Genomic DNA, 14308 nt, shown 5'->3' on the forward strand with positions numbered 1-14308 from the left:
ATGTTTTACTCTTTTTTTTTTATCCTCTGAAACAAATAAAACTATAAATATTTTTTATTTAATCGTAGCATATGAGCAAAGGACTAACACACAAAATACTTCAATACACTACACTGGAAAAAGAGCTGTCAATCAACCAAACAAAATAACCACATTTCTTATACTGAAGCTTGTAACGATTCATGTTTAAATGTAAATAAATCAACAGAATATAACACATTTCTGGACAAAGCATATTAAAATGGACATACATTAAATTTAGATAATCTCCCATGAACAACACATGGAACTTAACACACTATATGCACTTAGTCCAGAGAGACAATACTCGTATTATTATGACACTGCTCCTCTGTTCAGTGAATGCAAACGACTGCAGTTCCCAGTCCTGAACAGCAGAGTGTGCTGTGACGACCAAGTTGTCCTCATAAATCACAGAAGTTCAGTTTTCTTCTGTAAGAGCAACGACCTGTGCTTTCTTCATCATCTACATAACATGTGTTTATGTCGGCTTATCAACTTTTTCATGCTCCAAAATATCCTTATTATATCAGTTTTTAAAAATCCACTCCCAGTCGACCATAGGTGACTTTCCACTTACCTACAAAAGTTGAATTTTGATTTATGTTATAAGCAGTTTTTTGTCATTTGTTTGTGTTAAGGTTCGATTTAAACATGTTGTATTATAGGTTATATTATTTCATTCTAGGTTTTTTTTTTTCTGTGAATTTATCTTCACTGACTGACTTCCTGCTACTCTTTATTTCTCTTTTTTTCTCTTGATTGTCAGGGGGAACCTGGTGAAAAGGGATTAAAGGTAAGTTTCAGATTCTCTCTTTTGTGGGTGATATTATTGGGCTCAGTTGATGAACAGAAATGTGAGGATAAACACAGAAACTCAGTGACTCACGAGAGTTTCTAGTTTTCACAGGATTTTCAGATTCAGTAAAAGAAAAAAGCCTTTAGTTCCTTATTTGAACAATGTTTTAATAAATTAACACTCATTAGGGAATTTCACCAGTGCATTGGTTTCTTATACAGTTTTGTGAAAAGTTGTGGTCTTGAACAAATGTTATTAATGTACATTGAATTGACAGATATGTCAAATAATAATGTTTAGTTTCTCCTGGTTCCTCATCACCAGCCTCATCACAGATGCTTCTTCATTTGCAGGGCAGCGCAGGATTTGGTTACCAAGGAAAGAAGGGTGAACCTGGTCCCGCCGGGCCGGCCGGCCAACCCGGCCCCCCGGGCCCTGCCTCTGAGTATTCACTTAGCAATGATGGAACAGTTGTTTCGTCAGGACCACAGGGACCACCGGGACCGCAAGGTGTTCCCGGCCCAGCAGGACCATCGGGAGCCGAAGGAGAGCCAGTGAGTAGAGCGTGGATATATTTGTCTTTTAACTTGGCAACAGTAAACACAGTAATGCTGTTTCTGTTGCTGTTTTCTCAATAATCCTTATTTATTTAAATCTTGCAGGGTGACCCTGGTGAGGATGGGAAACTTGTAAGTAAACACAAAGAACAGTGGCTTTAACTTTTACATATATTAAATTAATAGACAAAAAAAGAGATATTTTCATTGTTGAGAATCTGTAGCACCCTAACTTTATCGTTTCTTCAACACAGGGTCCTGATGGACCCCCAGGCTTCCCTGGAACCCCAGGAGACACTGGACCTAAAGGAGATAAGGTGAGAAAACCCTTCTGTAAAATCTCTACCATGATTAATAAAAGACAACAAAACTTTGGCCGACATTGTCTTCATGAGGCTTCTTCTTACAGGGAGACCGTGGAGATGGTCACCCTGGCCCCAGGGGCCCCCCAGGACCTCCAGGGCCTCCTGGACCAGGAGTCAGATCTGTGAGTTAATCAACATCCAGAAAACATGTATAAAATTAATGAACAGAACAACAGAGCTGATATAAGTTGGTGTTTTTCAGACTTTCGTGGACATGGAAGGCTCCGGTTTCCCTGACGTGGAATCCGTTCGGGTGAGTTTTGTGTTGACTATCAAGTTTTGTGTTATGACTCTAAAAAGTGCAAAAAAGGACTAATGGTTGCTGAATTTAATTTCTCTTTCTAGGGACTACCTGGGCCACCAGGTCCTCCCGGTCCCCCTGGGATTCCTGGTCCCTCCACAGCTGGTACGGTGTTGAGTTCTGGTGCATTTGGACCACCAGGAAAGGATGGGGCACCCGGTCAAGTTGTAAGTGTTGATATTCTTGTTTCTTAACTCTACTGGCTAAATAATAACTGTAGATTACAACTACAACTTTAGCTTACTTTAACCAAATCTTTTGGTCTCCAGGGTTTGCCCGGTTTACCAGGTACCGATGGCCTTCCGGGAACTCATGGTTCTAAGGGAGAAAAGGTATTTTCATCGCAAAAAACGTACTGCCAATTGCTAATGTTTAGCTTCATTGAAAGTCAATCCATAAACTTGGTTAATACTGATATATAGTGTGTCTTCCCCAACTTACCCCATGATGGAAACCCATGACGTCCCATCCTCCATACCTACTCACTAGTTAAAACTGGTGTGTTTTTTTGAGTATCTCTATAATTTCAGACCAGTCTGGCCATTTTCCTCCAATCCGTGCCATCCACGAGGCATGTTCACGCCCAGAGAGCTGCTGCTTACTTGATATTTTCTCTCTCTTTCAGACCATAACCCCCTCCCCCCTAGAGATGATTGTGCTTGAAAAATTCCAATAGATCAACAGTTTCTGAAATAGCAGACCAGCCCAGACTGGCACCAACTTCAATGCCACGTTCAAAGTTACTTTAATCACCTTTCCCCTCCCCCGCCATTCTGATACCTGGTTTGAACTTCAGCAGCTCATCCTGAGCATGTCGACATGTGTTTGGCTTGTTATAAATATGCTTTAAGAAGCAGGCGAACAGGTGTACATAATAAAATCCCATGAGCGCAAAAAATGTATATACTGTATAACTATACATACTCATATTTTTATATTAGAAAGTGAAGAAAGTCAGCTCACTATCAAAGTGCATCAGGATGGATCAATTCATGGATTTCAAAAATTCATTAAAATTATCCCTTAAGAGGTTTGCAAATATTTTTAATGGATCCTTGTTCAGGGCGATGTCGACTATTGTGAAGGTAAATTTCAAGTCATTCCAAGATACTTTTGGTTTTTGAGAAGAAAGTCAGCTCACTGTCAAAGTGCATCAGGGCAAATGGATCATTTCCTGAATTTCAAAAATTAATTCAAATTATTCCTTAAGAGGTTTGCAAATATTTTCAACGTATCCTTGTTCAGGGTGATGCCGACTATTATGATGGTAAATTTCAAGTCATTTCGAGATACTTTTTGTTTTTTTGAAGAAAGTCAGTTCACTGTCAAAGTGCATCAGGGCAAATGGATCATTTCCTGAATTTCAAAAATTAATATTTTCAGCTGATCCTTGTTCAGGGCGATGCCGACTATTATGATGATGAAAGTAAATCTCAGTTTTACAGCATCTTCTTTCCCCTACACTAGGGTGATTCGGGCGAGCTGGGTCTTCCAGGAGCAGTTGGACAGAAGGTGACTGAATTTGAATTTTACTTACACCACTTTCTACTCACGCTGCAACCGGCAGCTGAGACTTTATTCCATATAATCCTATATCTATAAATAAAGTCAATGCTGCTGCTGATGCTCCTCACTTTTCATCCATCCCTTGTTTCCTATCCTTTCATGTCTCTTCAGCCAAACTCCTACTTCTCTTTTCTTACCAATCTGCTGCCTCACTATTTATCCTCCTCCTCCTCTCCTAAGCCTCCCAATCTGCAGGTACACGTCAATATATCAAAAAGGGGGATTTGCGTCGTCTAATAATATGCACACGTATAACATACTTGAAGATTTGAAGTGTGGTTTGACTTAACCTCGATTGACATCTTTGGTCCAGCAGTGAAATGAGTTTTGTTGTCTGTGCGGTGTTTGTTTGAACTCTTAAATATTACTAGTGCTGGTTACTAACCGCAGCATGACACACAATGCACTTCACTTTAGATGAATCCTTTGTTATTGCTTATGCGGTGAACACTGATTTTACTTCTGTTTTATCTTCGTACAGGGAGCTCCAGGAAACCCTGGTTTTCCTGGACCTCCAGGACAGACTGGACTGGCTGGTCTGCCAGGACCGATAGGACCAGTTGGGCAAGCTGGACCTCCCGGACCTCCTGGACCAAGTTATCGTGTTGGATTTGTAAGAACTGCTCAATTGTTGATGATTATAATCAGAGAAAGCAAAAAAAAACACACAATTTTGTATTCTCATTGCATTGAGATTATTTGTTGCAGATGTAGAAGATTGAAGCTGAGTTATGTGATCAGTCGTATTAAAAATAAACTGTACATGATCATTTCTTTGTTGTCATTTGCAGGATGACATGGAAGGCTCTGGTGGCGGTTTCACGTACGGACATTCTGGTGGCCGAGGACAGGAAGGAAAACAGGTCAGAGCCACTTAACTGAGACTTATTTTTATCCTGTTAAAGATAATATCTGTTATAAATAAAACAAACACTAAGTCTCAGATCACCAAACTTTAAATAGATAATATTCCTTATACGTATGTTATGTGCTTTCAGGGTGCCCCTGGTTTTCCTGGACTTCCGGTGAGTAAATAATGAATGCGATCTTATTTTGGATATTATATTCTCAAAGTAAGTAGCCTTTGTTGTCAAACTACTAGAGATGAAATACTAAAATGCTACATTAGCAATGTAGCTGTAGAGGTTTGGTTTTGGCTCATGTCCCTGTTTGGATTAAATTCACTGTTAATATGAAAAGTTCTGCTCCAAAATATAATCATTAGTTGTTGCGTTGGAAAAACAGAGGAATTTTTAAAGTGGGTTATTATGAGGACTGTTCAAATATCTTATTTCCATAACTTGAGTGTATGCCTCCTCAGGGTAAACCTGGATTCCCCGGTCTGCCGGGTCTGAAGGGCATCGAGGGTCCTACTGGACGAGATGGGCAACCTGGGTTGGATGGCTTCCCTGGACCTCAGGTTAAAAAAAAAAAGCATTTCCCCTCTGAATGTGACCCAAAAAACATTTCAGTTTGTTAGAAAACATGTGGAATGTGTATATTTATTCAATTATTTTTCTTTTTAAATCTTAGGGGCCGAGGGGTGACAGAGGTGACAAAGGAGAGAGGGTGAGTATCATCTCAAACCCTGAATATCTCTTTATTTATACAACGATCCACATGTGATGTATTCAAAAATAATAATAATAATAATAATATTTTTTTGATCATTTTAGGGTGAATCAGGTCGAGATGGAACCGGACTTGCAGGTCCACCAGGCCCCCCTGGACCTCCAGGACAGATCATCTACTCCACATCTGGCAATGTGAGCTACTCACAACAAGATTAAAAGCAAACACATGTTCAAATAACAACACACAGCATAGGGACATTGTGTCAGGCAATTCAAAAATGTATTCATTCTTTTTCTTTCTTTGTGTTTGTGTCCCTGTAGTTAGACGGTGTCGTCGGTGGTGTCGGGCCTCAGGTATGAATTCACATCTGAATTCACACCTTTTTTTTACAATTATAGTAAAGTGGCTGATTAACTGAGAAATTACACAATTATACCACATGGTGAAACATACAATCAGTGTGTCCTTGGTAGTTTGGAGTAGCTATAAAGATGAATTAGCATGTGATTTTACTGAGGTGGAAATCACATTTACAAAAGAAAGCACTGTTCTCAATAATGTCTGATCTGATTAAACTGAATTATGGCTTAATGCTTTTGTTTTCCTGTACAGGGTGGACCTGGTTTGCCTGGTCAAGCTGGATTCCCTGTAAGTTTCCTTACATGTTTTTCTTTGTTTTATAGCCTTACTGTATATATATGAAGCATATTATCAACAATAATTCCCCAGCCTTTATACATGCAGCATCCCCTCATTTCTTACAAAGCTGACCAAAAATTTTTTGTCTATTAATTTAATCCTACTCTGCTCCCTTTAACGTGGAACATTACAGCAGGATCTGAGGCTGTGCAGCTTGATTTGATAGAGATGTTAAGTATTTTGATTTCTGCAGATTACCTGTGTAAATTACATTACATACCACTAGTAAACACACACATTGTACCTATGTCTCTGCATCAAGAGGATGCTCCACAAGAGAAACAGAGCACCTGAACAGGGACTTGAACCCTGGACCCTCAGAGTAAAGGTCTGATGCTCTATAAGCATATTATTATTTATTATTTCCACAGCTATGAAGCTCTAAGACTTATTATAGTGGTCTAGCTTTATGAGGCTTTTTGTGAATGGTCATAAAAAGCCTCATTAAAATGAAAGTGTATACAATACAATGAAGGATTATTATTTGTTATTATCAATGTCACGTTTCCATTTTTCATCCTGCAGGGTCCCGTCGGGCCAAAGGGTGACACAGGTGACCCTGGTCTGCCTGGATACGCAGTGAAGGTGTGTGTGTGGTTGTTATTGCCTTTTAATTCCCAACCAACCATTAATCGAGCCACTCCTCATCATCGGCGCAGCACGTCATGAAGTCTTTTGTCTTTTGTCTCTCAGGGTGAGAAAGGTGAGCCAGGCGTCGTCATCGGACCTGACGGAAATCTTCATTACCTGGATGGATTAAGAGGTTTGAAGGTGAGTCTCTCTGCGTTTCACTGTCTGAGAAAAGAATCATATTTTGCTACTTGAATCTACATTTGTGACACTCTCTCCTCATACCCACAGGGAGACCATGGATCTCCTGGTCCTGTTGGACCGCCTGTAAGTGTCTAAGCATTTCTAACTCAGATATTCAAACGTACCAACACTGTTATTGTTATTAATATCATCTTCTTTTTCATTATTTATTGTTATAGGGCCAGTATGGGCCTTCTGGCATCAAGGGTGAAATTGGAATGCCTGGAAGACCTGTGAGTGGATCTCCTCTATCTTGGTGTCTTACTTTTTATAATAATTTCAATGATTGAAAGATAATTTATAATTTATATTTATCATGTGTCAGAGATAACTTTTTAATAGAGTTAAAAAGTCATTAATCTTCACTGATAGTGACTTATGTAAATGACTCACGATTGTGTTTATCCTTATCATTTGGTTTTAATGACAGCAAGGGAAGCTCTGCTTTCTCCAAAATGCCATAAAATAAATGGTCAAATATGCACTTGTTGTATTTACATTTTATGACTAAAGGTTCGCTAGAACATGATCAACTATATGAATAGTGTAGAATAGAATAATATAGCCGCGCTGTGCCTTTAAAACCAGTGGAAGCTCATCTTAAGTCGATCTCTCTGAGACAGAACAGAATCGATTTTTTTGGATAAATGTGACAAACTCCAGATAAAGTGCAGTGTCTTTAGTTGAGGAATCAATAACTAGGCCTGATATGAGTTTCTCTGTCTCAATAAAATACAATAAAATTGTATATTGTCCCGTCTCTAGTGACCACACAAAGTTTTTAGAGACATACACGATAAAGTGAAGCAAGAGAGTAAATGAGAAAGTTTTGTTTTTTTAGGACTTGTGAGACTTTCTTAAAACATGTTTTTGATGCTGACTGATTTCAAATTAAATGTAAAACAGTGTACATGTTGATGACACAGTGTTTATTATTACATTTTAGCCTCATGGTTTCAGTGCAATAGTGTAATCAATGAGTTTCTCCCCTCAGGGTCGCCCTGGTGTAAATGGATATAAGGGCGAGAAAGGAGAGTCTTCCGGTGGCTATGGCTACCCAGTAAGTATTAATTATATTATTATTCCAACAGTTGAGCTCATTTAATAGTTAAATGGAAGTTAATAAACACAATCTGACACCACCTAGTAACTAGTGTTCATATTAAGACTGAATAATTCTGCTTTTATCAGGGTGTCCCTGGCCCTGCGGGACCACCTGGACCACCTGGACCTCCTGGACCCCCGATTCCTCTTGATCGCTTCAATGTGAGTCGTCTCATGCACCAATGTTGTGGCTGAAAGTTGAACCGTTTCATATTTTAAATCATCTTTCAAGCCTAATTGTTCATTTAAATTCGAAGCTTCTGACTTTAGCGTAGATATTTACTCTGTTGCTCCTGGTGTCATCGAGCCTTTTTCTCTCTGTTTTTAGCGCTATGATGAATCTTCAAGGAATTACCAAGGTATCATCTAACACACACACACACAAACACCAAAGACATGATCATGTAAGACAGACATATATTCAGAATGGAGAAGATTAGTAGATTAAAAAGAAAAAAGTATTTCGTTTTAGCTCGACTTCAGTTTGATCCAGCCTCTTCAGCCTGGAGTGAATCCTTTATACACTAAATTGTCAAGAGATTAAGTTGTCAAGTCATTTATGATTTATGCTGAATGTCCTCATAAAACATTGTCATCACGATCATAAATCCCAGTTTGTCTGATACACCTGAGGGATTCTGAATCACAGTCGAAGTGTTAAATGTACATGTTTTGTTGTAGTTAAAGGGGAAAAAGGAGAGCGAGGCGACAGAGGAATTCCAGGAATCCCAGGTAAATCTTCGCCTTCTTCATGGCACCATCACTACATACTGCTGCTTTCAAGTCATAGTTACTAAAAATATCTGTTTTTCTCCCTATAGGAACAGCTTCAAATTTCGATATTTATGCATTCAAGGTAAACAAGATAACGGCAATACCACCAGGTTTATTACTGTGATGAAAATAACTCATGTGCAATGTCTAAACTGTTTCCAACAGAATGAAATGAAGGGAGCGACTGGTGACGCTGGTGTGAAGGGAGAAAAGGGAGAGCCCGGTGGTGGATATTATGACCCACTTTTTGGAGGAACACAAGGCCCAGCGGGGCCTCCTGGCAAACCAGGCCTAACTGTGAGTACTGAGATTAAAACGTTCAAAAACAACCTGCCCTCAGCATATGAACACTTATTAAATATAAATCATCAAAATGTTCTTTTTAATCCACAATGTTTAAGAATGAGTGATATCAAATAGTTGAATAGTATATTATACTAATACTACTATACTACTATTATACTCTTATACTAAATAGTATAAGACTCCAGACTTTAACAAGCGCAACCGGTTCAGCTAAACCGTGCTAGCTAAACCGCGCTAGCTAAACCGCGCTAGCTAAACTGCTCAGGTAAACTGCAACGGGACCGTTTCTATGTTCCCCGGGTCCTATGTTCCCCGCTTTTTATGTGACCGGGGAACATAGGACCCTTTCTCTAAAAAAGGGTTCTATGTTCCCCGCTGTTCACCCAAAAGGACCCGGGGAACATAGGACCCTACCCCTTACCCTAACCCTAACCCCTAACCCTTTACCCTGGACCCTCCACACCCAGGCTTCAACAAAGTGGGGAACATAGGACCCTTTTTTTTTTAAAAAAAAGGTCCGATATAGGACCCGCGGAACATAGGACCTGGGGAAAATAGGTACGACCCCAACCGCAACTGCTAGCTAAACCATTCAGCTAAACTGCTCAGCTAAACCGTGCTAGCTGAACCGTGCTCAGCTAAACCGTGCTCAATTAAACCGCGCTCAGCTAAACCGCTCCCTCTTCCCAAGCTCATTAGGAAACTACGGTGGCCTTTAAATACCAAAAAAAAGGATGTTGTTCACCTCCATTTGCATAGTTACTTCAAAATGTATTCTGACTGGCTGTAGAAATGTAAAATAATTATTCTGCGAGCCTTTGCACACCACATTCGCTTTCTTTCGTGCAATTAATTGAAACTTAATGATATTTTTGAAACCTGAGCTTCTATCAGTCCATAGGCAATTCTAGCCAAAGCGTAGATTCAAAACCCATAGAACATCTGCGAGGACATCTGTAGATGTCTGTCAACAGGCAACAGACTGTGGCTTTTAACCAATGCCAATTTTTGAAGATGTGACATTAGCACAACCGCACATAGCTGCAGGACCAGAGTAAAGTTTAAGCTCGTGAACCAAGTGAGTTCTCCGCTTTTCTTCGGTGTCAGCTGCGTCAGGTATTTCCTTTCTTTTTCTTCATATTCAGTGAAATCACAGAGCTCCAGCTCATCATCGCTAGACGCTGACTCCAGCTGGTTTTATAATATATTCTCTTAATCACATCATGCTTGATGTGAACTGAGTGCATAGAAATTCACTTCAACTTTTGTGTCCTTTATTTGCGTCACTGTTGGCTCTGAAAAACCAACGATTTCTTTTAATTTAAAGTGCTGATACACTTATTCAGACTTATTCAGAATTTATAGAATATTGAATTTCGCCCAAGTATTACACACTATTATCTATCTCTTCTAGGGTCCAAAGGGAGATTCCATTGTCGGACCCCCTGGGCCCCAGGGTCCACCAGGGCCAACAGGCGTAGGATATGATGGACGCCCAGGTTCTCCTGGACCACCTGGACCTCCAGGACCTCCAGGCTCGTTTCCTGGAGCATACAGGCCAAATCTATGTAAGTGTACTCACGCAGTTCCTTTCTACACTTAGACAAAATAGAGGTTTTTTTGATGATGACTTTTCAAATGCTATCATTTACAAGCTTTTGTTTTGCTTTAAAGCTGGACCTCCAGGCCCTCCAGGTCCACCGGGAACTCCTGGTCAATCGTCTAGTGTAAGTGCCATCACACCTCAATCACATCATAATATTCTCTTTGTTGGTTTAAAGTAACCTTGCTCCCTAGTTTGGGAACGTGTTTAGTCTAGAAGTCTAGTCTCAAGAAGAATTTCCCAGGAAAGGAAATATTCTTATCTCCTCTACGTGAAATCTATTTTTCCACAGGTTATAGTGCTGAGGTCCTACGACACGATGATTGCTTCTGCCAGACGTCAGTCAGAGGGCAGCCTCATCTACATCATCGACAAAGCAGACCTCTACTTAAGAGTACGAGATGGACTGCGGCAAGTCATGGTACGGCAATCTGCTTTTGTCTTTTCTCTGCTAGTTTTCGAATGAAATGCTTTGAATTTTCAACTCGTAGCTTAAGATGGTCACTAAGAAAGTACATCAAAATAAGCACAACCACATGAATGAATAAATATGTAGCAGTAAACAACTTTATTTCCCCCTCTCTCAGCTCGGCATGTACCAACCCTTCTTTAGAGATCTGGTAAGTCAACTCTACAAAAACAAAACAAAACAAAAATATAGTTTGACCCTGCTTTTCTGACTGATTACCGTCTTTTTTGTTTTCCCTTCACAGGAGAACGAGGTGGCAGAGGTCCAGCCTCCACCTGTGATCCTGTATCCTCAGTCCCACGACCAGTCCCAGAATAACGGAGCCGGTCATTACTCCCAGGGCGGCACCGCCATACGTCCCATAGAGCCTCCGCCGCGGCCGCCTGCAGAGCCCAGATTCCCCCCGCAGTACGATCCCAGGTTCCCGGACCCCAGACACACGGGTCACACCGATGGAACGTTAGTCACCGAGAGGACGGAGAACAGATACCCTGTCACGCCACAGAGACGACCCAACGTGCCTGTGCCGCAGCCTGGAGTACATGTGCACACAGGATCGGCGTCAGGAGTGAGTAGTAGCAGACGGAGGCAACAGCAACATTGGGCTAGTAAAGCGAGACGGTTGTAAACTGACTGAAAAGACAAAGAAAATCCAGTCATTCAGACATTTGATGAGATATAAACACTTCTTACTCCCGTATGACCCTATGATATTGGTGTATAGACACAAACACCCCCCTTAGCAGGTCTGATAGTATTGCTTGACAGCCGTTTTCACTTGAAGAGTTAGGCAGCAAAACAAAACAAGTGGAGCTTTAAGAAGATTGCAAACCGTTTTGAATTCAGATAAATCTTTAGTAGTAGAGTATTGGATCAGGTATTTTCCTAAATATTATTTATTTGAAAAGCAGATTTGAACTGTATATTTAAGCCTAAAATAATTAAATCTAAAGATAATTTAGTTGTCCATAATGCGGCTTTCGTCAGAGCATTATGTGACTGATGGTGGTGTCGTTACCTGATTAACTATTCTAACATCAACGCGTCTTCCACAGCTGCATCTCATCGCCTTGAACGCGCCCCAGACTGGTAACATGCGAGGAATCCGCGGGGCAGACTTCCTGTGCTTCCAGCAGGCTCGCGCTGTGGGCCTGAAGGGAACCTTCAGGGCGTTCCTGTCCTCCAAGCTCCAAGACCTGCACACCATCGTACGCAGGTCGGACAGGGAGAACCTCCCCATCTTGAATCTCAAGGTGAGAGACTTTTATTTTGAAGGGTTTACTTGAAATGTAGTTGTTGTGTTTTATTACTATGTCTACACAAATGATTCCGTGTGCGTCCTGTTATTTCACCGTCACGTTCTTCCCATTTCAGGACCAAGTATTGTTCAGCAGTTGGGACTCTATCTTCGGTGACGACTCGAGCAAAATGAGCGAGAATGTACCGATCTACTCCTTTGACGGCAGAGACATCGTCAGGGACAGCGCATGGTGAGTGTGTCAAAAACATACCAATACAGGCACAATTATCATCAGAATGATTGTTTTCAAATCAGTATATATTGATAATTATCACAATAAATTGATTGTGTCTTTTTACCGAGTGAAACTTGGACAAATCAGTAATTTGAGGACTTTTTATGGACAGAAAACCTTTGTTCAATCACACATTAGTGAAATTTGTATCAACTATGTCAGTATTTACTAATATTGAAGAAAATGATATTGTAGTACATTACATATTGAATGAATGTCTAATATGAAGCATCTTCTGACCTTCTTCCTGCTTGTTTTCTTGTTTCGCTACAGGCCGGAGAAAATGGTCTGGCACGGATCGGACAACAAGGGCCACCGGCAAACAGACCACTACTGTGAAACATGGCGAGCAGGTGACCGCGCGGTCACTGGTCTGGCATCGGCGCTCCAGAGCGGCCACGTCCTGCAGCAGACGTCCAGCAGCTGCTCCGGCTCATACATCGTCCTTTGCATCGAGAACGCCTTCATCGCAGGGTCCAAAAAATAAATCCATCCCCATCCATCCGTGTTATTTTTTGTTTATTTTTGTTTGTTTATTCTGGGCCCCTCTTAAACACAGTTTCAGTGTCCAAGCAGCAGATTCCCTGCTGACGCTCCCTCTGTGAACACGCTGCGTCTGATGAACTGGTCCCGCCGCTCTTTGCCCGGCAGAGACACTTTGCATCGTCTGCTCCTCCCCCTCCACCAAAGAGATGGGTTGAACAGAGAGGGGCGGACTGCTCCTTTTTCTTCGGGCACTGGCAAATATTTTCCTTTTAAGATGTGGAACAACGGCAGAGAAGTTTCTCAAATTGTATCCATTTTCTTTTTTTTTTAAATTCTGTATATTACATGTTTGTCGTATTATTGTTTTTATTTGATGTTATCGATGTTTTACATTTTGAATTGTTTGCTATATCCATCCTGTTTCTGTTTCGGATCATTTCCATATTTTTTTTTTTTTTTACAATTGCATCTTTAGAATTGTGGGTTATGATGGGCTACAGCAGACTTTTAAGGATTATTTTTGAAAAAATTTAAAGATGATAATAGATATTTATTTTTAAATGAAGTTATGTAAGGATGAGTTAAAAAAAGAAATGATTCGGGGAAAAATTCAAACAAATATACCCTCATTTATATTATACACAGCACAGAACATATTTTTTTATTTTGTTTTTTTTTGTTCCTTTTTACAGAACCAGGACTGCGTCACGCAATTCACTCATATTGTTTACCACTTCTTTTCAAAGCATTACATATGGACTATAACTGTTACTGTGACTTAAGATGCTTTTACCCAAAATTCAAATTCAAATTGAAAGCAGTGTTGGTTGTAAACGATTGTGGTGCTACTCTTGGAGTGATTGTTGTCACTGGTCTAAGGAAAAGAAAACAAAGGCCTCACATTGAATTTCAGAGACTAAACTTGGTCTTAGTGCTACTAATGTGTTGACTGAACCTGTGGATGTCCATTTTTTATTTTTATTTTATTTTTTTATAACAAAAATGTGCTGTACTGTTTCTCCCAAGCACTGAATTAAAGTCTTTTTCAACCACAGCATTAACGTGATGTACTGTACAACAGTGTGGTGAATGATGTCGAAACAAACAGAACCATCTCGTGATTGTGATTGACCTTGGTTGCGTTCGCTCCTGCAGCTCTGACCAGCAGCTTTATGTTCTACCCGCAGGGATTAAATTGCACCGAGTCGGCCACAAATCAGCTTCCCCGGTGACACCTTCGTCATACATCATCTATTAATCTTCAGCATCTGTAAGGTAATTCACTTCAATCATCATCTCCGTTCTATTGGACTGTGTTGATGTGCTGTTGGCCCT

General features: G+C 40.4%; 1 protein-coding gene across 1 annotated transcript in view; it reads left to right on the forward strand.

The window, feature by feature from the left end:
- The window catches only part of col18a1a (collagen type XVIII alpha 1 chain a), an 85254-nt gene extending 71227 nt beyond the window's left edge, over positions 1 to 14027 (forward strand). The window contains exons 9-43 of the mRNA XM_083908866.1: positions 791 to 817; positions 1174 to 1374; positions 1483 to 1509; positions 1632 to 1694; positions 1787 to 1864; positions 1945 to 1995; positions 2088 to 2210; positions 2313 to 2375; positions 3511 to 3555; positions 4091 to 4222; positions 4401 to 4472; positions 4608 to 4634; positions 4931 to 5029; positions 5143 to 5178; positions 5286 to 5375; positions 5505 to 5537; positions 5797 to 5832; positions 6409 to 6468; positions 6577 to 6654; positions 6745 to 6780; positions 6876 to 6929; positions 7691 to 7756; positions 7888 to 7962; positions 8129 to 8159; positions 8482 to 8532; positions 8622 to 8656; positions 8740 to 8871; positions 10295 to 10448; positions 10555 to 10607; positions 10776 to 10904; positions 11071 to 11103; positions 11197 to 11520; positions 12008 to 12205; positions 12327 to 12442; positions 12761 to 14027. Of these exons, the coding sequence (XP_083764992.1) occupies positions 791 to 817; positions 1174 to 1374; positions 1483 to 1509; positions 1632 to 1694; positions 1787 to 1864; positions 1945 to 1995; positions 2088 to 2210; positions 2313 to 2375; positions 3511 to 3555; positions 4091 to 4222; positions 4401 to 4472; positions 4608 to 4634; positions 4931 to 5029; positions 5143 to 5178; positions 5286 to 5375; positions 5505 to 5537; positions 5797 to 5832; positions 6409 to 6468; positions 6577 to 6654; positions 6745 to 6780; positions 6876 to 6929; positions 7691 to 7756; positions 7888 to 7962; positions 8129 to 8159; positions 8482 to 8532; positions 8622 to 8656; positions 8740 to 8871; positions 10295 to 10448; positions 10555 to 10607; positions 10776 to 10904; positions 11071 to 11103; positions 11197 to 11520; positions 12008 to 12205; positions 12327 to 12442; positions 12761 to 12974 (3042 nt within the window). The 3' untranslated portion in view covers positions 12975 to 14027. The remainder of the gene's footprint in view (positions 1 to 790; positions 818 to 1173; positions 1375 to 1482; positions 1510 to 1631; positions 1695 to 1786; positions 1865 to 1944; positions 1996 to 2087; positions 2211 to 2312; positions 2376 to 3510; positions 3556 to 4090; positions 4223 to 4400; positions 4473 to 4607; positions 4635 to 4930; positions 5030 to 5142; positions 5179 to 5285; positions 5376 to 5504; positions 5538 to 5796; positions 5833 to 6408; positions 6469 to 6576; positions 6655 to 6744; positions 6781 to 6875; positions 6930 to 7690; positions 7757 to 7887; positions 7963 to 8128; positions 8160 to 8481; positions 8533 to 8621; positions 8657 to 8739; positions 8872 to 10294; positions 10449 to 10554; positions 10608 to 10775; positions 10905 to 11070; positions 11104 to 11196; positions 11521 to 12007; positions 12206 to 12326; positions 12443 to 12760) is intronic.
- Positions 14028 to 14308: the final 281 nt, after the last annotated feature.

Source organism: Microchirus variegatus, assembly GCF_963457635.1.
Source record: "Microchirus variegatus genome assembly, chromosome: 22".
In the NCBI taxonomy this organism is placed as follows: domain Eukaryota; kingdom Metazoa; phylum Chordata; class Actinopteri; order Pleuronectiformes; family Soleidae; genus Microchirus; species Microchirus variegatus.